The sequence below is a fragment of the Sparus aurata genome, chromosome 22 (genome assembly GCF_900880675.1).
Source record: "Sparus aurata chromosome 22, fSpaAur1.1, whole genome shotgun sequence".
Lineage (NCBI taxonomy): Eukaryota > Metazoa > Chordata > Actinopteri > Spariformes > Sparidae > Sparus > Sparus aurata.
The window spans coordinates 25,589,019-25,614,103 of record NC_044208.1 but is presented as its reverse complement, the minus strand read 5'-3'; the positions used below and the strand labels follow the sequence as shown (position 1 = coordinate 25,614,103).

The 25,085-nt window shown below is 44.3% G+C and overlaps 3 protein-coding genes and 1 long non-coding RNA gene across 9 annotated transcripts in view; 2 read left to right on the top strand and 2 right to left on the bottom strand.

Moving 5' to 3' along the window:
* Positions 1-56: 56 nt before the first annotated feature.
* chgb (chromogranin B) lies at positions 57-5,647 on the top strand. Its single transcript, XM_030405895.1, has 7 exons — positions 57-257; positions 443-489; positions 603-693; positions 1,077-3,033; positions 3,221-3,320; positions 3,515-3,625; positions 5,209-5,647. Exons 1-7 carry the CDS (start codon positions 212-214, stop codon positions 5,287-5,289), a joined length of 2,433 nt encoding a protein of 810 aa, XP_030261755.1. The 5' UTR covers positions 57-211; the 3' UTR covers positions 5,290-5,647.
* Positions 5,648-5,707: 60 nt separating this feature from the next.
* On the bottom strand, positions 5,708-12,619 carry trmt6 (tRNA methyltransferase 6 non-catalytic subunit). The gene is made up of 12 exons (XM_030406344.1): positions 12,307-12,619; positions 11,887-12,014; positions 11,602-11,711; positions 10,306-10,397; positions 10,115-10,198; positions 9,897-10,021; positions 9,623-9,793; positions 9,194-9,351; positions 8,943-9,028; positions 8,153-8,255; positions 7,710-7,796; positions 5,708-6,368 (listed from the first exon to the last, which is right to left on the bottom strand). The coding sequence occupies exons 1-12, from the start codon at positions 12,411-12,413 to the stop codon at positions 6,207-6,209; spliced, it is 1,413 nt and encodes a 470-aa protein (XP_030262204.1). The 5' UTR covers positions 12,414-12,619; the 3' UTR covers positions 5,708-6,206.
* A 1,507-nt stretch (positions 12,620-14,126) lies between these two features.
* fermt1 (FERM domain containing kindlin 1) lies at positions 14,127-24,404 on the bottom strand. 3 transcript variants are annotated; one of them, XM_030406219.1, is made up of 16 exons: positions 22,650-22,767; positions 22,363-22,518; positions 21,483-21,580; positions 20,615-20,750; positions 20,335-20,469; positions 18,448-18,631; positions 18,226-18,328; positions 17,982-18,089; positions 16,708-16,839; positions 16,484-16,533; positions 15,998-16,122; positions 15,583-15,689; positions 15,257-15,481; positions 15,020-15,144; positions 14,766-14,907; positions 14,127-14,667 (listed from the first exon to the last, which is right to left on the bottom strand). In XM_030406219.1, exons 1-16 carry the CDS (start codon positions 22,744-22,746, stop codon positions 14,494-14,496), a joined length of 2,097 nt encoding a protein of 698 aa, XP_030262079.1. In that variant the 5' UTR covers positions 22,747-22,767; the 3' UTR covers positions 14,127-14,493. The 3 variants fall into 3 exon arrangements, with proteins under 3 accessions (XP_030262079.1, XP_030262080.1, XP_030262081.1); XM_030406220.1 differs by lacking the exon at positions 22,650-22,767 and adding an exon at positions 24,268-24,404 and having other exon boundaries at positions 14,494-14,667; XM_030406221.1 differs by lacking the exon at positions 22,650-22,767 and adding an exon at positions 23,390-23,409 and having other exon boundaries at positions 14,494-14,667.
* LOC115574591 (uncharacterized) overlaps positions 24,240-25,085 on the top strand; it is a 26,024-nt gene continuing 25,178 nt past the window's right edge. For 2 of the 4 annotated variants that reach the window (XR_003982515.1, XR_003982516.1), the window contains exon 1: positions 24,406-24,527. This is a non-coding gene — a long non-coding RNA (uncharacterized LOC115574591). Of the gene's footprint in view, positions 24,379-24,405; positions 24,528-25,085 lie in introns of those variants that run through there. The other 2 variants (XR_003982518.1, XR_003982517.1) reach the window with 2 other exon arrangements.

Below are 25,085 nucleotides of genomic sequence, written 5' to 3'. Positions count from 1 at the left end.
CAGAAACAGAGCCCGGAGCCCTCCTCCCACGCGCCTTCTCCAGCCCACTCCTCTCTTTATCTGGGAGCTCCTCCGCTCCGATCCTCAGAGCAGCAGGCGCCCCGGTCAGCGCAGCTCTCTCCTGCATCCGCGGAGAGGACTGGACTCGGTCGCCTTGTTGCACCATCAACAGTTTCTTTCTGGATTTTTTTTATCCCTCCCGGCCGCCAACATGAGACTTGTTTGGGTTTTTGTTGCGGTTGCGGCTTTGCTCACAGGTAAGGTGGAAGAGTGATGGAGCTTTTTTATTTTTTTATTATTATTATTATTCCCTGCAAGCGTGCTGCAAGTTAGTGAGCGTCAGTTCAGGACCATGGACAGAGACTGCTTTACTTAAATGCATGCAAATCCATCCTGCAAATGAGAAACCTTAACATGAGCACTTTTTTTCTCTCTAATGCAGAAAATCAAGCGCTTCCAGTGGCAAAAGAAGGACAGAGAGAAGATGTGGTACGCATTTTATAGATGAAGTTTAAAACAAGAGCTGCGCAGAAATTGAAGCCAGATAAAGCAGCATGTGAGGGATCAGCTTCATATCTTTATTTATGTTTTGCCTGTTGCAGGTAACACGATGCTTGGTTGAAGTCTTGTCCAAAGCTCTCTCCAAACCGGACTCCCAGCTGGATCAGCAATGCAAAGAAATCCTCCAAGCAGGTTTGCAGCAGAAGGAAATTGGCCAGTGTGCGTAGAGCTAGTGAGCGTTGAGGATGATGTCGATGCAGCACGACTATCTTGGCAATGAGCTGGTGGCATAGAGCTATTAAGATGTTGTCAGAGAGACTAATACATACTCAGGAGACCCTTATCCTGCATTACAGTACAGTACAACAACTTTTAATGAGACCTAAATATCAAACAAGTGGGTCACAATTTTGATCTAGACAGGATTTCACCAAAAAGCTCAAGTCCAATAAGAAATCAATCATTAGCTGTCTCTAAGAGCTAGATTAAGTGGATTTTTAGCAACCTTTTGATCAAAGGAGCCACACAAAGTGGATCCTAACACCTCTTTTGATCACTCTTTTGTTCTCTCACAGGGGTTAAAAACGCTCCACTGGACAAAAAGACTACGGAGGGGACGGCGACCAATGGAGAGGCGGTCAGAGGTCACCCCGAGGGGACTGAGGCAAAGGGAGCAGACGTTAAAGACATCGAGGCTCTCCTGAAATCTGTCGAGGAAAAACGAGAAATCCCAGAAGACGAGCGCAGCCAAGAGTCCTGGAGCCTGGGCGACGAGAAGGACAAGAGACACGAGGACGAGGCGGATGAAGCAGAGCGGGAGAAGAGAAGCGGCTGGAGGCCCGGAAGACACCACCAACAACGGGCGCACAAACGAGGGGAAGAGGAAGAAGAGGAAGACAACCAGCGCAGTCAGGAGAGCTGGGGGCTGGAGAAGAGGAGGTTAGACGAAGAGGAGGAAGACAAGGAGAAGAGGAACTGGAGACCCGGAAGATACCACCAAAGGAAACAAAAACGAGATGAGGAAACTTTAGGAGATGAGAGGGAGGAGCCCGAGGAAGAACGTAGCCAAGAGTCCTGGGACATAGCCAAAAGGCACGGGACCACGCATCGCTACCTACACAAGACAAAGCTCCACAAACGTGGCGAGGAGGATGAAGACGGCGAGCGCAGCCAGGAATATTGGGGCCTTGACGACGAGAGGGACAAGAGGGACTGGAGGGCCGGAAGGTTCCACCAGAGGAGACACAAACGTGACGAAGAGCTTGCAGAAGAACCAAGAGAAGAACCAGAAGAGGAACGCAGCCAGGAATCCTGGGACTTTGATACTGGAAAAAACAAGCGCGATTGGAGGGCTGGAAGGTTCCACCAGAGGAGACACAAGCGTGACGAAGAGCTCTCTGAGGAAGCCAGAGAAGAACCCGATGAGGAACGCAGCCAGGAATCCTGGGACTTTGATACTGGAAAAAACAAGCGCGATTGGAGGGCTGGAAGGTTCCACCAGAGGAGGCACAAGCGTGACGAAGAGCTCTCCGAGGAAGCCAGAGACGAACCCGATGAAGAACGCAGCCAGGAATCCTGGGACTTTGATACTGGAAAAAACAAGCGCGATTGGAGGGCTGGAAGGTTCCACCAGAGGAGGCACAAGCGTGACGAAGAGCTCTCAGAGGAAGCCAGAGACGAACCCGATGAGGAACGCAGCCAAGAATCATGGGACTTTGATACTGGAAGGGACAAGAGAGACTGGAGGGCCGGCAGATTCCACCAGAGGAGACACAAGCGTGACGAAGAGCTCTCCGAGGAAGCCAGGGATGAACCGGACGAGGAACGCAGCCAAGAATCATGGGACTTCGATACTGGAAGGGACAAGAGAGACTGGAGGGCCGGCAGATTCCACCAGAGGAGACACAAGCGTGACGAAGAGCTCTCCGAGGAAGCCAGGGACGAACCGGACGAGGAACGCAGCCAAGAATCATGGGACTTCGATACTGGAAGGGACAAGAGAGACTGGAGGGCCGGCAGATTCCACCAGAGGAGACACAAGCGTGACGAAGAGCTCTCAAAAGAACCAAGAGAAGAACCAGATGAGGAACGCAGCCAAGAATCATGGGACTTTGATACTGGAAGGGACAAGAGAGACTGGAGGGCCGGCAGATTCCACCAGAGGAGACACAAGCGTGATGAAGAGCTCTCAGAGGAGGCCAGAGATGAACCAGACGAGGAACGCAGCCAAGAATCATGGGACTTTGATACTGGAAGGGACAAGAGAGACTGGAGGGCCGGCAGATTCCACCAGAGGAGACACAAGCGTGACGAAGAGCTCTCAAAAGAACCAAGAGAAGAACCAGATGAAGAACGCAGCCAGGAATCATGGGACTTTGATACTGGAAGAGACAAAAGAGAATGGAGGGCCGGCAGATTCCACCAGAGGAAACACAAGCGTGACGAAGAGCTCTCAGAGGAGGCCAAAGAAGAACCGGACGAGGAGCGCAGCCAGGAATCCTGGGGACTGGACAAAAGAAACGAAGCTCTGAGGTACTCCTATCCTTTATCATATCTAACAACTTCTATTCCTCACTACTTTTGTCTGTATTCTGACACCCTGGAGCAGATCCCAAAGTTCAGAAACAAAAACGTACACATCAAGTGTTAGAAAACCTTTGTAGGTGTGCTGAAACAGAAACAACTCGTACAACAACATCTTCCTGGGGCTGTTTTTCAGGTATCTGGCAGAGAAACGCAATCCCTGGATTTTCAGAGGCTATTACCATCCTGCGTGGTATAAGAGGGATTCAGATGAGAATGCTGCAACCTCAAATAAGGTAGGCAGTGAGATACGCATGGTGCTTACAGCTGTAGACTAGAGACTAAACATGCACATTAGACAAATATGATCCTGAAATCTAATTTTTCCACGGGTGATTTTGCATATACCTTCTTAGCCTCTTTGCACATGCGTATGATGTTTCAATAAGTACTGACCCAACACCCTGGTTCTGCCTTTTAATGTGTTCAGATGGACCAACTGGCCAAGTTGCTGAGCTACAAGATAAACCAGCTGGCAAACCACTCGAATCCAGAGGAGGCAAAGAGGAGCACGCAACAGAAAACCCTCACTGCACAGGAGGTAAAAACTGATGGCACCAAATTCAGATTAGCTTCTCGATTGACACGAGGATCTATTTTTACTGTTGAACCTCAAATTAGACCACTGAACTGAACAGGCGATATGAGGGGAAATGACCAAAATGCATCCCAATTGTTAACCTGTCCATCCCCTGGTAGCAGCGGGAGTGCAGGGGCAGAGCGGTGTTTAGTTAAATATGTTACTCTCGTCTGCCTGACTCATTGATCCTTCATCTAACTGAGATTAGCAGTTAGATGAAGAATCCAATGGAAAAAAACCTGTCTGTGATGTCGACATAGCAGATAGATTTGTGATAACGCCTTTTTTTTCTCTCAGTCCTGCCCTCTAGTTTTTTCCTGGACCTATAATAACCTCTAAATTAAATACTATAAATACTCAATTTTACACTATAATAATATATATGCTCTGAGAAGTTGTGTCACCTTTACGATCAAAGTGACAAATAGCGAGGTGTAGTCACGGAAGAGCTCGAGGCATCAAGACACGCCGCTGCCGTAACTGTTTCCTGTAATGTGCCTCTAAAACGCTGACCATCTGGAAGTGCTGCAGAAAATGCACATCTAGACCAGGAGGACAATGAAGAGAATTAAAGTTAGGGTTACCATTGGGCCATCCTCTCTACTGAAAATGACTAATCACTGACTGGTACTGTGACTCATGAACGGTGCACTCCAGGCCAAAAAAAAAAACCACATGCAAATGTTAAAAAACTACAGGCAGAATCCGAAAATCTGCCCTCAAAGATTCTTCAGTATAGATACATTTGTAAGTTTCATGTTTATTCTGCTGGTAAAGTCTTCCTCCCTATATTCAGCTGACCCAGTAAAGCCATGAGGCACATCAAGCACCTCCACCACACTGGGGGGAGAAAATATAAGCAGCAAGGCTCATTATGGAAATCTGTAGTCTGCATGAAGATGTCAGGATCTAGCCTTCAGACGCACAGAGCAGGAGGGAATATGCATCAGTGCAAATGCACATCAAGAGCTGTCCCTCACGAGCATGTCCCCGATTACTTGAAAACAAAATGGAACCCGTGTATTCATGGGCAGTGAGTCGTTCCTCAACTCTGGCACACATACAGTGACTTTTACTGTCGTGCTCGAATCGGTTCTCCTTCGCAGCTCGTCTTTGCAGCTCCCATTCTCCTCGCTCGTTTGTTTTTTTTATTTGCGCCCTCCGCATGAGCTTTTTTTATAGCCGCTGCAGTAATCACACCGAAGAACCTCATGATTATAGCCTCCCAGAGCAATCAAAGTCATAATATACCCATTGAAAGGAGAGCAACAGCCTGAGGAGACACACTCTGAAGCAGAAAAACAAACCAGGAGGGAGGAGGCGGACTGATTTATCCATCCTGAGGCTCCACAACTCAAGGAATTATAAAGAAATGTTTAACCCCAATTGCCAATTCATCATATTTACTCAGATCTTTGGAGCAAGCATGGGGAAAGCGAGGCTAATCTATAATTTAGTCCTAATTTCTATTCCACACGTAGGGAATAACAGACTGAAACTGTTGTTATTTAGTCGCTGATGTGTAAATATTTCCTGTTTTCCAGGAGAAAGAGCTGCAGAACCTCGCAGCGATGGACATGGAGTTGCAGAAAATCGCTGCCAAATTGCATGACAACAGTGCGTAAGCCTGGACGGACAGCATTTCTTTTTGACTTATCAGTGGATACAAAACTGCTGTCTTAACTGTATGTCTGCAAATTTTGTGTGCTTACAGTGTTGAAAAAGCCAAAAAAATAAGAAAAAACCTTGGAGCCTTGCCAAAAACCTTCTATCAACTTGTTTATCATGATATTTGTGGTATTTTGATGTTATCAAATTAATCCGCATGGGAATGGTTTTGATGTTTATATATATATATACACACTTTACGAGAAACTATGAAAATAATAATATACATCTGAAACAAATGATTCAAATAATTGTGTTCTGAAGAGTTTGTTCAATCTGCACTCAATAAAAAGGAGTTATTCTGGGACCAAACAATTATCTCGCAAATGATTTCTTGATGGCGGGGGAAAAAAAGAAAGTGTTCACACATCAGGATCTTTAGTACTGTTATATTTTAATTGTGTTCGGATACAGATGTAACACACAGTGAAGCCGCGTTAGCAACTGGATCAGATAACAAATGGCACTTCCTGCAGGGATGATAACAAAAAACAAGTGCGAACTGGATTAACAGCGAAAAAAAATAAATGCTTCCCTCACCTGGTCTCGAGGCATAAAAACACAGAACCTGTCTCTTACTCTCAACACATAAAAGGTTTATTTCAGCAGCTCCTTACATAAACACGTACACCTGGGTCAAACAGCCGAACTCGGCTTACAGTTTACTCCTCAGCATCGCGCCTTCACTGATCTAAATACACAAGACGGGGAGAAAATGTTCTGATGGATGCAAACCAGACACTCCGTCTCCCTTATTCCAGATGTGTCAGCTCAGGTTAAGAGAAAGAGAAGTTGATGCTGGAGGAAAAAAAACAATCCCTATAAGCCACTGGTAATGTGCCCTCACAAGATTTGATGCTTCGGTATTCTGTGTTCATCCTTCAGTGTCTGTCAGTTTCAGTCTCTTTGGTGCTGGTTCCTCGGCTCGCTGGGAGCCTGCAGGTTTGGCACGGTCCGTGGCAACCGTTGTTCCTGAGAGGAGGTAGCCCCCGCCCCCGCTCATCAGCAGCAGAGGATGTGTCCTGTTAGGCAACACCTACAGACATGACACAGAAATACAGTCAGGAGACATTAACTCTACAGGAAGTGCAGAGGGGGGGAAAATAACACATCGGTCCTGAGGGGAAGATCTCTCAGTACGCAAACACATTTTCAGTCGCTGCACAGTACACAGCTGCGAGAGAAGATAGTGGGAGTCTGTAACAACGGATCGAGGCAGAGACAAGTATTTAACTGCAAAGAATCAAAGCCGATACAATGAGGATTTAACTGACTTTCTTCTTCCAGCAGTAAATGAGGGAATCACTTGGGGGCTGAAACAATTAGCGGATTGATTAATCAGCAACAATCTGATAATGTCTTTAACGGTTTAAGGCAAAGCAGAGACTATTTGCCACGATTTCATATTCATGGGTAAACTACAGACGCTTGTCAGACACAGCAACTAATTCCATCATGTCACTTTGAGATGAGCGAGTTTGTCATGGCCATTTGTTTTCAGACTGACATTTGATCGACCAAAAGACTGATAAAAAAAGACAGATCAGATGCTAATGAAAAATCTTGCAGAGCAGTTTGGAAATTACTCTCTGATTTATGCCATTCTTTACTTTGCATTAAACCCACATTGATTAATCTTTTTTTTCCCGGCTGATATCGGTGTGCCGATAAAGAGCCACCTTATCAAGTGAATTTGGCAAACTTGTCAGCCAAGAGTTGCTAACAGAGAACACGGAGCAACATTAGTATTTCTCCATTTAGTCTCCAACTCCTGAGGAAAAATATCTGGCTCATTAGCTGCTAAGTGCTCCATTATATTCACCTGCAGGTAGTGTAATGTGTATTGTTTTGTTTTGACTGGAAACAGCTGCCTGACACATCTGAAAACAAAACTGGTGAGAACAAAGAAGACCGAGTCAACTCGTGCAAGTCGTGGACCGACCGATCCAAAACAACGGGCAGAAAGATGCCAAAACGAGAAATGCAGACTTATGGGTTCACCGTAAACAACTGTTTTTTAAATGAAAAACTGTCAATTTATCTTCAATTTAATTAGAAAATATTGATTAAAGCTCCTTTAACTGGAACAAAAACATGAAGTTGAATTAAACACAACATGCGATTTCTGCCAAGCCGTGGTTTGATGATGTCATGAAGTAGCGCGGCGTCGTGGGAGTCGTCCTCGTTCGTTAAACCAACACCTTTGTGGATGATTTTGGCAAATGAAACACACCGTTACCTTAAATAATAAAATCAGGGGGTTTTGTCTGGGTCGTCATTGCTGGAAACACAAAATCGACAAAATATACGACAGGGATCTATTTGTTTTCAAGAGATTCTAATGCGGAAATGTTTATATTAGACCTTTAAATCTTACCTGATAATGTCTGAGCCAGGTGTCTGTGAGCCTGAGGCTGACTGCGCCGCCGTGTTCCTTGAGTTTATTGTAGCACTCGATAAGAGGCTGCGGAGATCGAGGGGGAGCAGATGAGAAAAAGAGTTGGGAGGAGGACTGCAGAGTCAACAAGTCGACACACACACACACACACCTAGCGCAATCCTTTTTGCAACATAAGCACAACGGAGGTAATAAGTGTGGGACGTGACAGGCATTCTAACTCCTTGGCAGCGACAAGGATGTCCGCTGCGGTAACGCAATAGGGCCATTTCCCGCTGGACCTCAGAGCAATAAAAACCTGTGCGCAGTGGCAGCTAATGAGGTATCCTTCTACGACAACTAATAATGCTCATTCAGCGGGGGGAACATCCATCAGTGTGGATGTTGCCCTGCTACATACGGACCATCATCATTGATCTTACCTCTTTGTATTGGGAGTAGACTACGAAAGGCCTGGAAGGGGCGAGGAATGGGAGCAGGCCCATGACGACTGGACACGGGTGAAAGCGACTGGCTATAACCAACCTGCACGTGGAGAAACACAGAGATGATCAAACACGCCCGTCCGACAAATAACGCACCGTAAACATCACACTTTGTTGCTGGAAATGTGTCGGCTGGCAGCATTGTAATTTATTTAATCAGTGATGCGAGTTATGAGCAGAAGGTTTCAGGATTTAGCACCCATTGTAAGGCACCGATTTTATATTTTATACGGCTGGATGGGAGTCAGTAAAAGAGGCTGATTTAGAGCAGTGTGGAAAATTGTGCTCTGAGGAACTGTTTATTATATAGCTGCTATGATGTCGGAAAAGCCAATAGGCTAACCAGATCAATACTTGCGCTTCTGGCTCGGATGTCCCCCTCACAACACTTCATCCATCAATCATAACAAAAGCTATAAAGGGAGTTCTTCATTTCATGTGACGCGGAAAACTGCAAAGCAATCACTTTGTTCACCTTGAAAAGGGCACCGCCGCCTGCTAATCATCATCTGTGATGTCAGAGGGGGGCAAAGGATTTATTGTGACTTTTATGGACGAACTTATAATAGTTTAATCATTCATCAGTTTCTCATCCTTGTAGATCTATTTTAATTACTGTTGTTTACTACGTGGGGGCAATCCAGAGCTGAGAGGTGGAAGAGAAAAGAGGCTGATGCTGAAGCTGTTGCACAGGAACAGAAATGTGAAAGCTGAATCTGACACCAACCCGTCGGCATTCCTGCCTTCCAGCAGGGCAGCGGCGGCTGCCAGCTTCTTTCGTTTCTCCTCCAGCTTCACCAGTCTTTCCTGAGCCTGAAGAACAAAAACAAAAACATAAAATATTTTTTTAAATCTTTGAGTTTCCATTTTGATATTTCAGGCTGGTTTGCTCGTGTCACAAATACAGTATGAAGCCATGACAGTAAAACGAAAAAAATTGAGGATGACCTATGTGCAGTTAGTAAATAGTGGGCATACTTTAGCTTCTCTGCGTTTCTCCTTCTCTTCTTTCTCCTGGTCATGGCCTCCATCAGCACCACTGCTGGTCTCCATGCTCTGCTCCTGTGGACTGCTCTGCTGCTCTGCCTCGGGCTGCTTTCGCCCGTCCTCTGCAGCCACGTTGGACTGCTTTACATCTGTAATGTTGAAGGATAAAATCCATATCAGAGGAAGGTCACAGAATAAACATGTGTCATGGCAAATTATTCATTTTTGTTACTTCTGAATAAAAGCCTATGCACCTAAAAACTAATGACAAAAATGACGACCATAGGAACAAAAGCCGGGAAATGTTTTGTTTATTTGGCCTTTCGGTACTGGACTCTAACTTCTCTGTTTCCTCTGGAAACAACAAGGCTATAAACATCTCAGAGAGTTTCAATAATGAAAAAAAAAAGCAAGCTCTACCAGCGCTGGGATCTTTGGCAGTGGTGTCCAGAGTGCCTGCCAGCAGAGCATTGACACGGCAGATGGGAAACCCATGCAGCATATCGTGAAAATGTGCAGGGAAGCCAAAGCTCTCCATACCCGCCCGGACAGGCTCGCCTCCTGGGTACATTTGGATCACTGAGCCGTAGCCTGGATGAGTGAGGAAAGAGTGGGTGATTACACAAAGGGCTGAGGGGAAAAAAAAAGGGAAAGTAGAAATTGCACTCTTCAGCAGTTCCCAGGACCGACGTACCCCCCATTCTCTCCATGACGGCTCCGAGCACGAGGCCAGCACAAGTATCAAACACCAGAACTTTGCTGCCTGCGTGGATGTTCGCCAGAGTCAACATCTGGGCGAGCGTGTCGTACCGCAGGTGGCTGCATCACACGAAAAACATACACATCATCTCTTTCTACCCCATAAAAATACAACTTTCACAGACATTCTGTTAAATCGCCGTGCTGCCTCACCAGATCTTCCCCGGTTCCCGGCCGTGGTACATCATAGCGAGGATGCGACAGGACGGTCTTACAATCGTCACAGTATTTTCATACCTGGAGCGGCACAAGATGGGAAACGACCGATAACATTAATTACAGCACGCTCAATTATTTTTTAAGCCTGCAAAGAGATGGTGGGCGTATCATCAGGAGTGACTCACTTCTTCTTTTTCTTCTTGATGTACTTATCCTGGGCGTATTCCGTCTTATCTTTGAACGTTGAGCTGTTATCTATGAGATGCTGGATGATTTCCTGTGGAGCGCATTAAACACATGCTGTCACTAGTCTCTCATCTGTTGTACTCACTCTGCATTTTATCTGACGATTCAAAAAAGATAAGGTTCCCATGACAGGACAAAAAATGCATTGGCCCATCTCTCGACATGATTAGACTTCCCTTTCCAACACGTGGCCCATTGGTTCCTACTAATGAAGCAAATCTCTTACAAAGGGTCACTTTTATTACGCAAACAGGACTTTTATGGTGCATTTCTAGGGACCGCTTTCAGCTGAGGATTATAATAGTGAGTATTATTGGCAGGGTTCGTACGGGTGCTTGAAATCCTTGAAAGTGCTTGAATTTCAATGTTGCGTTTTCAAAGTCTGAAAAGTGCTTGGATTTTAGTTTAAGTGCTTGAAAGTGCTTGACATTATAACTCTGTGTCTTGGCAACACTGGGATCAGACTGGATAATTTGCTTATTACAAGGAGAAATAAAATCTGTGTGTGTGTGTGTGTGTGTCATCACACATGCAGCCTGGTAGCAATAGAGAAGGATGGCTGAGGAGAAGGTGAATTTGATGCAATTTGAACTGATGACACGTTCAATATTAAACTTTGATGAATAAGCGAACAGCTTGTAAAAGTTTATGTCAAAAAAGAAAATTACAGGGTGCTCTCAGGTCTCTCTTTATCTTGGTGCAAGTATACCTGAAGAACGCCAAGTGGCTTCCCTTTTTTTGGAAAAAACTTTGTGTTCTCCTTTAATTTCTAAAGTTTTTGCTATTATGAAACATCTTTTTAGATGTTGACAGCGTAATACAATGTACATAATTGTGATAAAAAGTGAAAAAAATAATCATGAGTATATTCCTGTAGATTTGTATTTTACCCCAGCGATAAGGTGCTGGAAAATGTTGTAAATGACCCTTGAAAGTGCTTGAAAAGTGCTTGAATTTGACCTTGAAAAATGTGTACGAACCCTGTATTGGCCCCTGGGGTAATAAAGAAACATAACCTCTATGTTTCTAGGTCTCGATGGACAGACAATAACCTGCTGTACATCAGGCTTCAGCAGTCAGTAGGATCTTTGCATTGTTGGATTTGCATGGAATTGGCTGCCAAACAATTAATCATAGAATATTGCCAGTATTCCTCCCTCATCAACAGACCCAACACCTGGCAGAACTGCGCTACTTTCCCATTTGTGATCGTAACTGCAAGGCGACTTCTGTACCTGACCCTCCAGCCCTTTCTCTTTCAGGTCCTCGATGTCATCCCTGGTCAGCTTCTGGGATTTACCATCGTCTACAATGTTTCTGTTGTCCGTGCCCGCTTCTTTTGCATCTGGGAAGGAAAGAGACGCGGAGAGATGACTCAAAGTGAAAATGAAAGAAAGAAAAACTCTTAGACGGCCACTGCGTGCAGTCTGGAGATATGAATGAGTGCATCACACATCTAAATGCCAGCTGGAGACACGGGGAGGTGTCAGGTGTGTGTGAGTCGAAACATGAACACACACCGGTGAAGCTGTCTGTGTTCTTGAGCTTCTGCGGCTGCAGGGCTCCGGACACGATCTCAAATGTGGTGCTGTAAAAGTTTCCCACCGCTCCATCCAGGAAGAACCACTGCTTCTCAAAAATCACCTTCCTGTGAGCAGACAAAACAGAAAATGTCAGATTAATTGGTGGATTGACATCTTCAGAGCCCTTTATTAGCCTTTACAGGAGGTTCATTTGTACATGTACACTTTGTAAATGTCAGTGCTCAGAAACAGTTATCAATTAACCAGGATATAGTTAATTATCCATCATTTGTGAGATGTCACTTATAATGTAGCTAGCCCCAGTTTGTGCCGGGAATTATAATATATCAGAGGCATACAGTGGGATCTGTGTGAAGCCAGTGAAAAGGTGTATTTGTGTACAGTTTATCGACTTACTTCTTCGGTTGAATCTGCACGGCTTTGAAGATATTTCCTCGTTTCAACACAACGTAGTCGCCTTGTTTAATCCTGTACTGAGAGTCCTCGTCTCCGTTGTCCGCCATTATAAAACAGATAAACCAGCTCGCCGGTTTGCTGGGAGCTAACTGTCGACTCCAGAGGATCCCACGGACCCGCCGTTATCAAGGCACGGCTGAAAAAAGGCACTTAACCACCCCGAAGTCCAAGCAAAACACACCAAATTGCTGTTCCCACGTGTTAGCTTTCGTTTCCCTAGCTTCTCAGGACGGCTAAACGATTGCAGACGCCCGGCTTCAACGTTGTCGTCTGTGATTGGTTGGATGCGCGAACGCTGAGCCTGCGAGCCAATGAACGCGAAGTGCGATGACCGCGATGTGAAACTGTAGATTTCCGAATCATCGATGAAAGCGGACTCATCGGCAGATATACGTGCAGCAGAGAGGGGGCGCTAAAACGAGGGAACCACTGAATATATATTACTGTCTTATTATTTTATGCATATTTTATAGACTCCTAGGCTGAAACAGTGACGTTGAGCTGTCCCGTGTTTAATATATGTGAGTATGAAATGTGCAGAGAGTATTTCCATTCTAGGTTTTACATTATTTGTGTCATTTAAACTCTTTTCTCAGCATATTTCAGCTTTTTTTCACATGTAATATCACAGGATGACAGTCACAAAATATCACAAAATACACAAAATGTTGACGATTTTTATGAATTGAAACAAATCAGTGCCACATTTTTTGATGATGTGCATTCGTTCTGACACGTTTCTGAGCACTGCATTGTATTGAAGCTGGATTTTAGTTTGTCTCTGTGGTCATAAAAATAAAAAAAATCCACTTAGCCAGCAAAGCAACATGAAAGCTGGTGCTGCTGCTTTGCATTTCAACACTGTTAAAAGTTTTAAAGGGTTGCGAACGTGGCAGATGTGTGAGCACGTCAACACCCGGGCCTTGGTGGGTGCATCTCATTTCCCACCATGGGGCCGCAGTCTGGTCTGTTTTATAACTGCTTTTTTAAATGGTGTGCCAGCTCCACCTGCCCACCACTAGTGTACAGCAGTGTGGCAGTGAGGCGGTAGAAAGAGCATAAGAGAGCATCCTACACTGCACAACACTCACCAGGGTTTTGGTCAGATTGAAATGAATGATGCAACCTGGGAGAAATCTGAAATTGCTAGAAAGTCTCGAGCGCAATCAGACAATAGGTCGTACTGTCTTCAATCTTAATTTATAATGTATAAATTCTATACTGCGTCATAATAGTGACTGTGGGTTTAAATGTTTCAAATATCCTCAGTTCAGTTCAGAGCAGGGCAGTTTGCAGTTAGATTTTACTTCTATTTAAATAGAATTTAGGGTTGTGTACTCCCAATATGGAACACGTCATTAAAATTAAAAAAGACCAGTGGAGAGTAAATAAAATCAGCCACTGCAGCATCAGAACTGCAGCAGATCTGGAGTAGGTTTCCCAGCACTCAGAAGCTTTCTGTTTTCTCCGAAAGCAGACTGGAAGTCACATCAATCATGAATGAAGTCCTTCGTGAATCCAAAACATGTTCGAAGGTGGCTGTGTGTGCATACCGCACAGTGTCTGTTACATAACGAATAACGGCATTTCCCTGCCAGTAATTTCTGTAATTATTTGTGTAATTACATGTTATCACAATGAGCAACAAAACAGATCAATTCAACAGTTAATGAAAACATTTAGCAGATAAAAAAGTGTGAAAACAGGCTTTGAAATATATATAAAAAAAAAACTTTATTGATTTTTTTACAAACATTTGTTCTGTTGGAAAAATCTTTTCACCTAAAAAAAAAAAAAAATCTTACAAATATGTGCTCGTTCCAAGTTTTCAGGAGAAAGGAAAATCTACACTACATCGATCACATTAGTTTGTTTTAGTGCAGTGTACAATGTTGTAACTGTTTACAGCAGGAATATAGATGACAAAAAATATGCTATGGCTGTTGTTTGAGTGAAAAGTAGACATTTATCCAAGTGTGATGCAGCATTACACTTTCTTTGGCAGTGTTTGCTGAGTGTTCAGGTTTATCTTTGCTACGGTAGGCTCATTCGTTGCTTTCACGTTGTAACATGTACGTAGATAAACAACAGATGTCCTTTTTAAGAAGCACAGGCCCGTATCTTCGCTCATTCTTGGCCTCCGGTGAGTTTATGGAACAGGTCTTCGTCTAGCGTCTGGTTCTGGTCTTTCGATCTCGTGGAGAGGAAGATGTAACCTCCGATGAACTCGTGGACCACCTTGCAGTCGCAGCTCAAGCAGCAGAAGGCTATCGACACGTTCTGGTCGAACTCTATGGTCACCTGTAATTGCAAGAGAAGGATTCGTGTCTCTGAGGTAATGCTGACTGAGGAGACGCCTGAAAAATCCTCGTCAATGTGCGGCTCAACCGTCACCTCACCTGTCTAATCTCCCAGTTCACGTTCCACTGCTTCATGTTGGCAAACCTCCACGTTGTGACGGGCAGGCCGGTCGACATGTCCAAGCGGATCAGACGGTTGTACGAGATCCCCAGAATCTCGTCCTTCTTACCGCCTTTGAATCTGAAACACAAACAAAAGGACAAACAACAAAATTACGTCATAAAATGTATTAAAAAGTTAAAATATATATCAACAGTTGTATGTGTGTTATACCTCTTTATATGCACTGTACCTGACAATAAAGTAGTTCATACCGAACTCTGGGAGCGACTGCCAGGCCTGGATAAAGCGCATCTTGGCCTCGACTAGCGACAGCCGTGCGATGTTCTGGTGAGCCTCCAGGATTCGTGCTGTGAGCTTGAAACAGTCGCCAGAGGCAGATTTAGCAAACACATTTGGTCATAACAGTGACGTGACTCTGACGGATGTTGGCAAAGTCGAGCATGCCGCACGTAGCCCTTAAACAGACCTGTTTGGTCTTGTGCTTCTTGGCGTAGCGTGGGGAAACAAAACACTCGGCGTTCATCTCCATGGCGTCGAGGTCGGGAGCCGCCTGACCAGGAGGGGGCGCCAGGCTCTTCATTTGCAGGAAGGACTGGATGCTCTTCACTTCTGACTTGTAAGAGCTGTAGGCCATCGTCTTGCCTTTGGAGGCCAGGATGCACGCAGCTTTCCACTTGGCGTATTGTGTCTCCTGCAGCAAAGGAGATTCCAGGACACAGTTAGAGTGACATCCCGACACTTGTACGGGGAATTTTGAAAATGGTTTAGGACCAAGTCAGGGGGCCGTCTTACATTGTCACATCGGATGTACACCTCGTTCATCCCGTCAGCGACAGGAAGCAGGAGCTTGATGCCGAACTTCTTGTCTGTCACGTTGACATCGGGGACTACCTCACAACCTGAAGAGGAAGACACAGTGGTGGTTTTAACCAAAGAAGCATACACAACATGACTGAAACTGCAGTTACTGTGCCAGCTTTAAGATTGTTCCCAATGACTGATAGTAATTTCTATTTTCTATTTTCTATTATGTCCACAACGTTACTTTTATCAGCAAACAAAGACACATATCCGGGTTCTTTGTTTTCTAGCCTTTGTCGAGGATTGTCAGAGGTATTATCACACATCAAGGGAATGCTTAAATTGAGGGTTATCAAACTTCAACAACACGGAACACAACTAGAAGTGCTTTTTTTTTGTCACCGACCTCGGAGGTGAAACTGCTCTATGGGCTCCCCGTTGGACGTCTCCTTGTTCTTGTAGTAGGAGATCGTGGTGTCCTTGAAAACAAACCAGTACTCTTTGTACGGCCGCAGTGTTAGTCTCTTCGGCCTGATTAAAGAGAAAAAAAGGGAAAATCTTGTCTTTGTTTTTTGTCTGGAATGCAACTCATGGCTTTATCTGAGTAAAAGACTGGAAGGTTTTCCCCTGTAATCAATTCTCAGATGACCTAGAGGCCATTATACGACTAAAAGTCAGATGAATACACATAAAAAATCTGTATAGAGAAGATATTTCGCCTGTCCCGTAAATCACCTTCGAGGCTGCAACAAAATTGTCTTGCAAGCCACTAAAATAGGCTGATTTAAGGACTCTAAACAAGATCAATTTCAGAGATATTACATGACATTCTACTCCAGTTATCGGTGATCCTCATGTGGTGAAAATACAGAGTGAATAAAGGTGGATTTACCTAAACAGACGGAGGGAATCTGCCAGCTCTGGAATGTCTGTAATGTCTTCCTGGGGGGCGGGACAAACAACTGTCAATTATCCAGTGTCTTCTCCTGACATCACCGTGTTAAGACATGCAATCATCGGAGGCCCACCTTTACAACCAGGTGTTCCACTGTAACAGACCCCAAAACCCTTCAAATTACGGTTTAACATCCAGTCCAGTCTAAAAAATATGTTTACCAGAATTCTGTCCGTGAGTCCGCCTTCCAGCGTCACCTCCAAGTTGGACAGGGCGGCCTCTACTTCATCGATTTCGGGCTCGTTGGAGCGGTCCAGTGGCTCGTTCGACAAGGTCAGTTTACAAATGTGATACTGGGTGAGGGGGAGGGAAAGGAAGCTATTAGTATACATCAACGTGTCTTTCATTGTCGCGACGGTTAAAAGATCCACTTTTCGCAAGCAACAAGCAACAAGCACTGTGAAGTTTTCCGACGTGACTTAAGAGGTTATGCAAGGCTGGCGTGAGTCAGAGGGAAAGGTTTGAGCACAGCCGTGTGTGTCGGCTGTTGCACCAATGTGTAGGTGAGCGCAACACTGATCTGAATCACCGTCCCAACACTTTGCACAACGCCAGCTGAGCGGATCAGACTGAAATTTATACACAGAGATGTGTCACAGCTGAAACTTCCCCACATTACATCAGGGTAATCATTAGATCCCTAGAGTGGATCTGTCTGCTGAGGAGCTCTACTTCCTACCACGCTACTTCTCCTGCTATTCAGTCTCTCTTCCTATTCCTGTTCCTTCTCCGTGTGTCCCTTCCGAGCCTCCCCTTCCAGTTCCCTCATGTCCCGACACGTCCTCCCCGCGTTGGATTAAGTCACCGAACCCCCTCTCCCGAATGGATAATATTGCCAGCTCCACAAGACACACATAACCCGTACTTAAAACTAATTCTGCCCACATTAAACAGCCACTTTGGAGACGTGTGGTCGACGGTTGCCGGCCATTTTAAATCTTGATAATATACAACGAGTGCCTTGAGTTAGCTTGTTTAAAACAATTCTTGCAAGTGCTAAAGATGTAGCTTTCAGCTCAATATCTAACAGCTTTTATTATGCCGAGGATGCCGCTGTTCGCACTGCTCCGGAGATTACCAGTTACATTCATGATGGCCTTTTGTAAAGTTATGATTAGGTGATACGGTGGCTTAGAGGTAAGCAGGGAAGTCTTACAGGGTTTTGAAAGTCAGTCGTGCCTGACTGAGCTGATAAGACGATATTTCAACGCTATTTGTATTCATGGTTTATATTCTGCGCCGGTGAAAGAAATACACACCATGAAAATGCTTCACTGAAAGTAAAAGTCCATGTTGAGTTAATTTATCCTAGCATTTGAGATGTTTACCCTGAGCGTGATGTCAGAGGAAAATGGCCGCTGTATCCCTAATCCAACCCACTGTAGACCCTCTGAGTGTCATTCCAGATCTAGAATAATGCGTCTGCTTAGCTCACCTGTAACGAAGCAAACATCAGCATCTCCTCGTCCGTGCAGTCTATCTCCTCCAGCAGGATGGACCAGCGCGCTTGTTCGTACAGTTGGGTTATTCTGACAGCGTCGTACTGAAACACAGGTGCAGACGCACACTCGGATTTAATTCAAACCGACGTCTGCCCTGATGTTGTTTTCAGGGCGCTACAGGGAAAATAAAAATAAAAAGATACCTCCGAGGGTCTCTCACTTTTTTGGGTCTCTTACTTTAGGATTGAGGTCAAAGAAGACATTGTACTTGAAGCGCAGCAGCAGCTTGTCTTCGTGCTGGATGTCCTGCTCCATGAGGGAACGAGACGAGTCCAGCCACCTGTCAATCAGAGCAACAACCGATCAGAAGTGCTGAGGGTGGAGATATCGTCCAAATTAGACAACCTCACGGGTTAAACCGGCACCAGTGGAATCAGATGGGTATAAATTTTGATCTACCCTGCATTGTTGATTGCTTTGTCGATCAGCGAGAGCGGCTGGTACATCTTGGCTAACTCGGCGGGCGGCAGGTTTGGCAGGCAGTCGGCCAGGGGGTTCTCTCCGAACCACAGGCTCGTGGCAGACACGGGCATCCCGTTCTCGGGGTCATAGGTGGCCGTCATGGTCTTGCTGTACATCGGGCCTTTTGTGTGAGGAGAAAGGAAGATGAGATAAAAAGATGTAGTGTAGAATAAAACCAAAAGAACATTTTCAAAGATGAATCGACAGGAGAATTGAAAAGTTTGACAGAAAGGTTGAGGCACATGAAAACAAAATAACACGTGGTGAAACTTGGTGGTGATAACTGGGACGAATTTAAAGGCAGAGATCTTAAATTAAGAGTGATTTCTAGGTCGGTTTGGGATCCGAGCCGGGCGCTCAGTGTAAGGGCGAGAGAGGGAGTGTTGGGGAAACCTTGAAGAACACGGCAGCGTACTGAACAATTCTTTCAGATCTCGCTGATGAAAACCGCGGCCCGTCAGATCTCAGCAGCACCGGAATTAGACACATCTCATTTCTTCCCCTCCTCCAGCAGAGGTAACTCACAGAAACGACGAAGCAAATCTGGTCAAAGCACTTAAAGATGACTTCTCATCAACTGGAATACCCGCTGCATACGTGCATCAAAACAAGTCCTGCGCTTGTCAGGTGGCAAATTAGCAGTGAAGCAGCGCCGGAGGTAACAGAATATGAAGACAAGCGGTCATCTGGACACCTTGATAGACACCGCTGTAAACAAATATGTGTCACATCTGTTCACTCGCGTTCGAATTATCAGATTTTAATAATTGCTCATTAATTGATTTAACATTAAGATTTTCCAATTGAAAATTTATCAAACAACAATGAGAGATGGACACAAATACTTTAGAAAGCATATGTTTCATATTATAAGTACCTGCTTGTTAAATGTATCAAAATAAAATACTGGCATGAGAAAATGTATTTAATCAAAAAAGAAGTAATTCATTATTTATAAAAAATAAAATATAAACTAATCTTTTTACGTTTTGGACATTTTGTAGCCTCGGTGTTGGTTGGATTTTGTTAAGACAAGTTATTTTGTGTCATTTAGTTTATCATTCAAATAACTCGATGTCTACTTTATCTGTTCTTTTAATTCCTGTTGTAGGCTGCTCTGACTTTGCAGTCGAACACAGATAGTGTCAGCGGTTAAAACAGATTTCTAAAGGAAAAATTAGCAACTTATTTCATGTGTTACTTTTGATTAATTGATTGTTGAGGTTGCTTAAAATTTCCGTCCCCAGCTCCGTTTCCATCTTGGCTCGTGGGAAAAAGCACAAGTGGAGCAAACAGCATAAACGATGGCTGCTGTCCAGCAATAAAAGCTGGCTAAGTTATTATTAACACCTGTGTTTGAGCAATTAAAGTAAAAAAAAGGTCTATTCAACTTTAGTTTTAATCTACATCCCCCCTGATCATGTGCTTCCCCTCGCTGTTCCCACGGTTGGAGTGCCAGTGTGAAAAGACAAAAACAAAACGTCATTCATCAAATATTGTTCATAAAACCGTAAAATCAATCAAATATATACTTTAACCCGTCAACTTAAACTGATTGATCCTCGCTCATCTTCAAGCTAAATATGAATAATATTGAATTGTGATTAGACATCTTACCTTGAAATACATCATCAGCAAGCACTCCAAACACAAACACAATGTTATTATGGAGGCGGGAATTATAGCACATCATTAATAACACTTGTTTTCATTATGTGACTGTTGGCCTCAATCTTCTGAGGGATGCTGCAGGTTGTTTCCAAAACAAAATGAGGTGCTTCTGTGCTGTGAAATTTCATCGTTAGCTTGATTGTTTCACCGTACCTGTGCCTCCTGGTCCCCCGCTGAGTAAATCGATGTCCCAGATGTCGTCCAGCGCCGAGTTCTTGCTCCTCTTCTTCTTCTTGGAGGGATCGTCCGGAGGCTTCAGCAGGGACAGTTCCTCTGATCTTCTGATGTCTGGTGGAGCGAGCAGGAGACGGTGTTGAGGGATCAGGAAAATTATGGGATTAAGGATGGTCGGGGTTGAATTTTTAGACACACTCGATCAGAACAAAAGCAGGGAAGGAGAAAAAGGAACACCGCACTCCGAAAAAGGACTCACTGAGTACTCGACAGATCTCCGCCACCGTCTTGAAGACCACGCTGGAGAAGCTGACGGTCATTTTGACGGTTTTCATGTTGGGGAGCTGCAGCAGCAGGGGTTTGTGCTGGGGCGTGTAGCGCAGCTCAGCGTCGGCCTGCGCGAAACATTGAGGGGTAAGTTCACCCAGAGATAAGAAGTCAGTCATTATCTACACACTCCTATGCCAGTGGAAAGTTGGGTGTATTTTCGCCGAGCTTGTGCACCAACTTTAGACAGTGTACACGGCAACAACACTTTCAGCTGAGCAGCTTAAAAAAGGGTGTAAGTAACGTCTTTCTAAATCGATTTGGGAGCTCTGAGAGTCCAGAAACTGTACTTTTTACGCTATAAAACAAGTCTCTAACTTCTGCAATTGCCACAGTGCTCTGTTGTTGTGATTAAATCAAATGAATCATACCTCTGTTACTTTCTTAGCCTATTACGTTGATGTGGATTATGACTTTTGTAACCTTAGCCAGGCTAGGAGAACTTCCCCGTCCCTTAATGGCAGCTTGATGCACTTTTAATGCCACATAATAAATGTAAAAGTGACACATGAAACACAGGTGATGGATGCAAAAATAGACAATAAGCCTATTTTTGAAGGGGGGAATCTGCCACATAACATCTCACTCCTTTTGTAACCACATTCCTGATCTTTTCCAACTTGAATTTGGTCGTTATTGCTCTGTTAGCTGTAGAATATTTATTACACTTCTATAGTTCTTTGGGCTTGATGATGAATTATAGACCCAAACAAAATAAATCAAATGATGGCTTAAAACCTATGAAAGATGAGCACATTTCTACTAAATTGCATTAAATCACATTGGCCTCTGCATTTTACCTGAATCCCATACTTGTCCAACGTCCAGTGGGTCTTGAGCAGCCAGCATTTCCTCTGTTCCCACCACAGGGCATGGTCTGACCAGTCCTGAGGCGCCTCTGCAGACAGACAGGTGAAGTAAATCATACTACAACCTATATTACAACCATGTTATCGTCACAGCTCAGTGTTCAAAGGGTATTTCAACAAACACTACACAAACCTTTCCTGTACCCACTGCTGTGTGGGCGGCTCGGCGTGACTAAAGTGGGGTTTTATGAGTCTACCTGACATCATGTTTTGGTGCTGGGCGGGAATCCGTCTGCTGATGAGCAGCGACTTAGTCACCTTACATGTCTCACGCTCTTTGAGCCACCTTTGCTAAAAGTCGGCTTCGCATTGTATCAGCTCTCCTGTTTTTTTTGTTTTTTTTTATGGGGATCAGTAAAGAGAGATATCAGATGAGATCCCGGCTGAACTTTGGCCCCCCTCGGGCGCGATGGTGCATTGTGACGAAACAATGGGCCCTGCAGTGTGGAAAAATGCAGGGCAAACAAGGGTGTGGCTTGACTAACAGACCTGTTGTGACGGCAGGGGGAGGCGGAGGCACTGCACTTGAAAGAAAATGGAACGGATGTGCGCTTTTACCAGGTAAACAAACCCGAACGGAGCACTTTTAATTGGTAGAGGAAGAGAAAAGTAGCTGCAACGTGCAGAGGCAGCTGAAATGTATACTTTCTCATGGTTCTCTCCTTTAAAGGGTGAACTACTCAGCGTCATCATGCAGCCCCCTCCCAGGAGACATTCTGAGGTTTACTGCCTTGCCCAAGGGTACCGAAATGAGACGCAACACACTTTAAAGGCAGTACAGATTACGGTCTGACAGTTGGGAGAAACTTACTGATCTTCTCCACCATCTTAAGCATGAGGCCTCCGATGTGCAAGTCCCCCTTCACCCTCAGCTTGAACTTCATGGACTCATCTAAATGCTTCTGATCCACGTGCACCGACAGCTCCCACGATGTTTCTCCATACTCCGCGGCTGTGATCATGGCCCCTGTAGGAAAAGAGGCAGAAGGGGATTAGAGATTACAGAGGGGATGCTCCAAAAATCGCCCTCGCAGAGGCCGGAGACCGACTGCGATCTCTACCAATCGACACGATGTGGGGGGAATTCCGCTAACATACATCGCTGCTCTCTTTTGTTTGGAGGATCAGGAAAACATCTGGGATGAAAAGACGAGTCCGGGCGGATTAAGTGTTTCTCAACATCCTGTGGGAACATCCAAACTATCTTGGCCTTGGTAGTTCACAAACAAGGATCTCTCGGTGTTTATGTTCTCAGCGGCCACCGATAGAGAGGATTTCTTTTTTTTGTTATTACTCCGCGTCTTCTGCAGTCACTCTGCAATGATACTGCAGCCCCCTGAAGTTATTCCTCTCAAGCCTATACATTTTTAAACAAGATACCAGCGAACACACAGACTGGCAGATGTACCGGCTGAGTTTCCACTGCAGTCATAACACGGAGTGGCACAGATATGGTGGAGGGGGATGAATTTAATTATGAAAAAAAAAAAGAGTGGATGGATGAAAGACATCAGGCAGGTAGGAAAGGGGAGAAGAGAGGAGGAGGAGGAGGAGGAGGAGGAGGAGGAGCAGGGAGGGGTACAGCTGAGGAATGTGTGACGAGCAGGGACACGACTCTGGTGCTGGAGGAGACCGTGCAAAACAACAGTCTACACACACACACACACACACACACACACACACACTGCACCAGTCTTCCCCGCAATCGCATCCCAACTCTGAAATGTTGCTGCACAAAGAGAGACACACACACACACACACACACTCGTCTAGACCGGGGCGATCAATAAAGATGCGTGTTTCATTCGTCCTGGGCAGCCCAGTGGAAGTGTACACACCGCGTGGAACTGCGTTGCCGCAAGGCTCGGTTTAATGAACAGCACTCTGCTTTTTCTTTTGTGCTGCTCCCTCCCCGAGCAGCTGTAGGGTACAGATAAAAAAAAAAAAAAAAAAAGTTTGAGCTTGCATTTCTGCTGGCTTGTTGAGATGAGTTTTCTTTTTTTTCTTTAGAGAGAGAGAGAGAGAGATATGGATTCACTCCAGCAATGTAACACTTACACTGCACAAAAATGTGATGGGAGGAGTGATGAGATGTGATTTGGGGTGGATCAAAATGAAACAGGACATATATTTTCAAACAAAATATGCAATATTTTAAAAAATCTTTCATATTTAAGACCCTCGTATTTGTGAATTTTCATTCTAAACGTACAGTTTAGCTTTATAATGTTTAATTTCCAACCAAAACTGCACGGAAAGAGTGTATTTATCACTGGAGCGCTGCAAAAAGGCATCCAAACTTAATGAAAAACACATCTACACACATAAGACACAATGTCTAATCACACTATTCATCTGTTCTTATGAATAGAGTTTTTCTGATTAGCAAAAATGATATAATGAGTGATCCCTGTGACATAGCTACAGTATCAGAGCCACAAACAGCACTGTAGATGTTTATTATTAAGTAAATACAGTAGAAAGTACAGCCACAGCTTTGGAGAACAGTAACAAAACAATAAAGCCAAACAAATCAAACATTAACTGTGTGGCTGGGCCTCCACTGAACACAGTACAGACACACAACAGGTCCCAACTGGACTCTCATTCCCATGATGAGATCACAGAAGTCTGATTTAACGTTAAGTCAGCTGAAGCTAATGACCCGTGAAACCAACGGTAACGTCAAAGTAAAGTTATCTGAAGCCAGTCTTACCTTTAGTTCAAAGTTTCCTGTAGTTGAGTTATTCCTAGAGATTTCTTGTGCAGCGGAATGAACCCGGAATGAGACTCCTTCGGGAATAAAACACGCCCAGTTGAGATACAGGTATGGAGGAGGTGAGGAGGTGGGACCGTTAGAGGAAGTAAGCTAACACGACCCCGCTCTGGAATGCTACCAGGCTAATGTGAGCTGTGTCACAACCTCGCATTAGTACAAACGTTTTGTGTCTTAATTATTCAAATTTCACAGAGCTGGTAAGTTGGAGTGAATTGTATTCAAGTGACGACATTACAGCTCTCAGAGAATATCTGTAGTAGCCTCAGGAGTACCTCAAATGAGCTAAAATGGCATAAACATCATCTTATGCTAACATTCCTTAAGTGTTGTAAAGTTATGCTAACTTAATGTAACATAGCAGCTAGCTTTGGTGAGTTGGAGGTATTAATTTCTCTCTCTATCTCTCTCTCTCTGTATATAGGGTTATATATATTTTATTTACATATATATATATATATATATAAGTAAATAAAATGTGTTTAATTATATGTAACTGAACAGTAATTAATGCCTACCAAGTTACTTAAAGTACATGAAGTTAACATAACCTGACAACACTTCAAGAGTGTTAGCATAAGCTAATGTGTATGCTATCACTTCTGTGAAGTGTTGTTACATGTGTAATATATGTGTGTATATATATATATATATATATATATATATATATATATATATATGTATATATATATATATATCATAATACTCTGTGTCAAGCTGCTTTTACTGTATCTATGCATTTTAATTGTACCAGTATT

Excerpts from the sequence above, each read along its gene's own strand:
- chgb (XM_030405895.1), top strand. The coding sequence starts at position 212 with ATGAGACTTGTTTGGGTTTTTGTTGCGGTTGCGGCTTTGCTCACAG. Across the intron at positions 694-1,076 it reads CAAAGAAATCCTCCAAGCAG|GGGTTAAAAACGCTCCACTG; the intron begins GTTTGCAGCAGA and ends GTTCTCTCACAG. Across the intron at positions 3,321-3,514 it reads ATGCTGCAACCTCAAATAAG|ATGGACCAACTGGCCAAGTT; the intron begins GTAGGCAGTGAG and ends TAATGTGTTCAG.
- trmt6 (XM_030406344.1), bottom strand. The coding sequence starts at position 12,413 with ATGGCGGACAACGGAGACGAGGACTCTCAGTACAGGATTAAACAAGGC. Across the intron at positions 12,015-12,306 it reads GTGCAGATTCAACCGAAGAA|GAAGGTGATTTTTGAGAAGC; the intron begins GTAAGTCGATAA and ends GTCTGCTCACAG. Across the intron at positions 11,712-11,886 it reads GAACACAGACAGCTTCACCG|ATGCAAAAGAAGCGGGCACG; the intron begins GTGTGTGTTCAT and ends TTTCCTTCCCAG.
- fermt1 (XM_030406219.1), bottom strand. The coding sequence starts at position 22,746 with ATGTTCCCACAGGATGTTGAGAAACACTTAATCCGCCCGGACTCGTCT. Across the intron at positions 22,519-22,649 it reads AAACAAAAGAGAGCAGCGAT|GGGCCATGATCACAGCCGCG; the intron begins GTATGTTAGCGG and ends CTTTTCCTACAG. Across the intron at positions 16,534-16,707 it reads GACTCACGGACAGAATTCTG|GAAGACATTACAGACATTCC; the intron begins GTAAACATATTT and ends CCCGCCCCCCAG.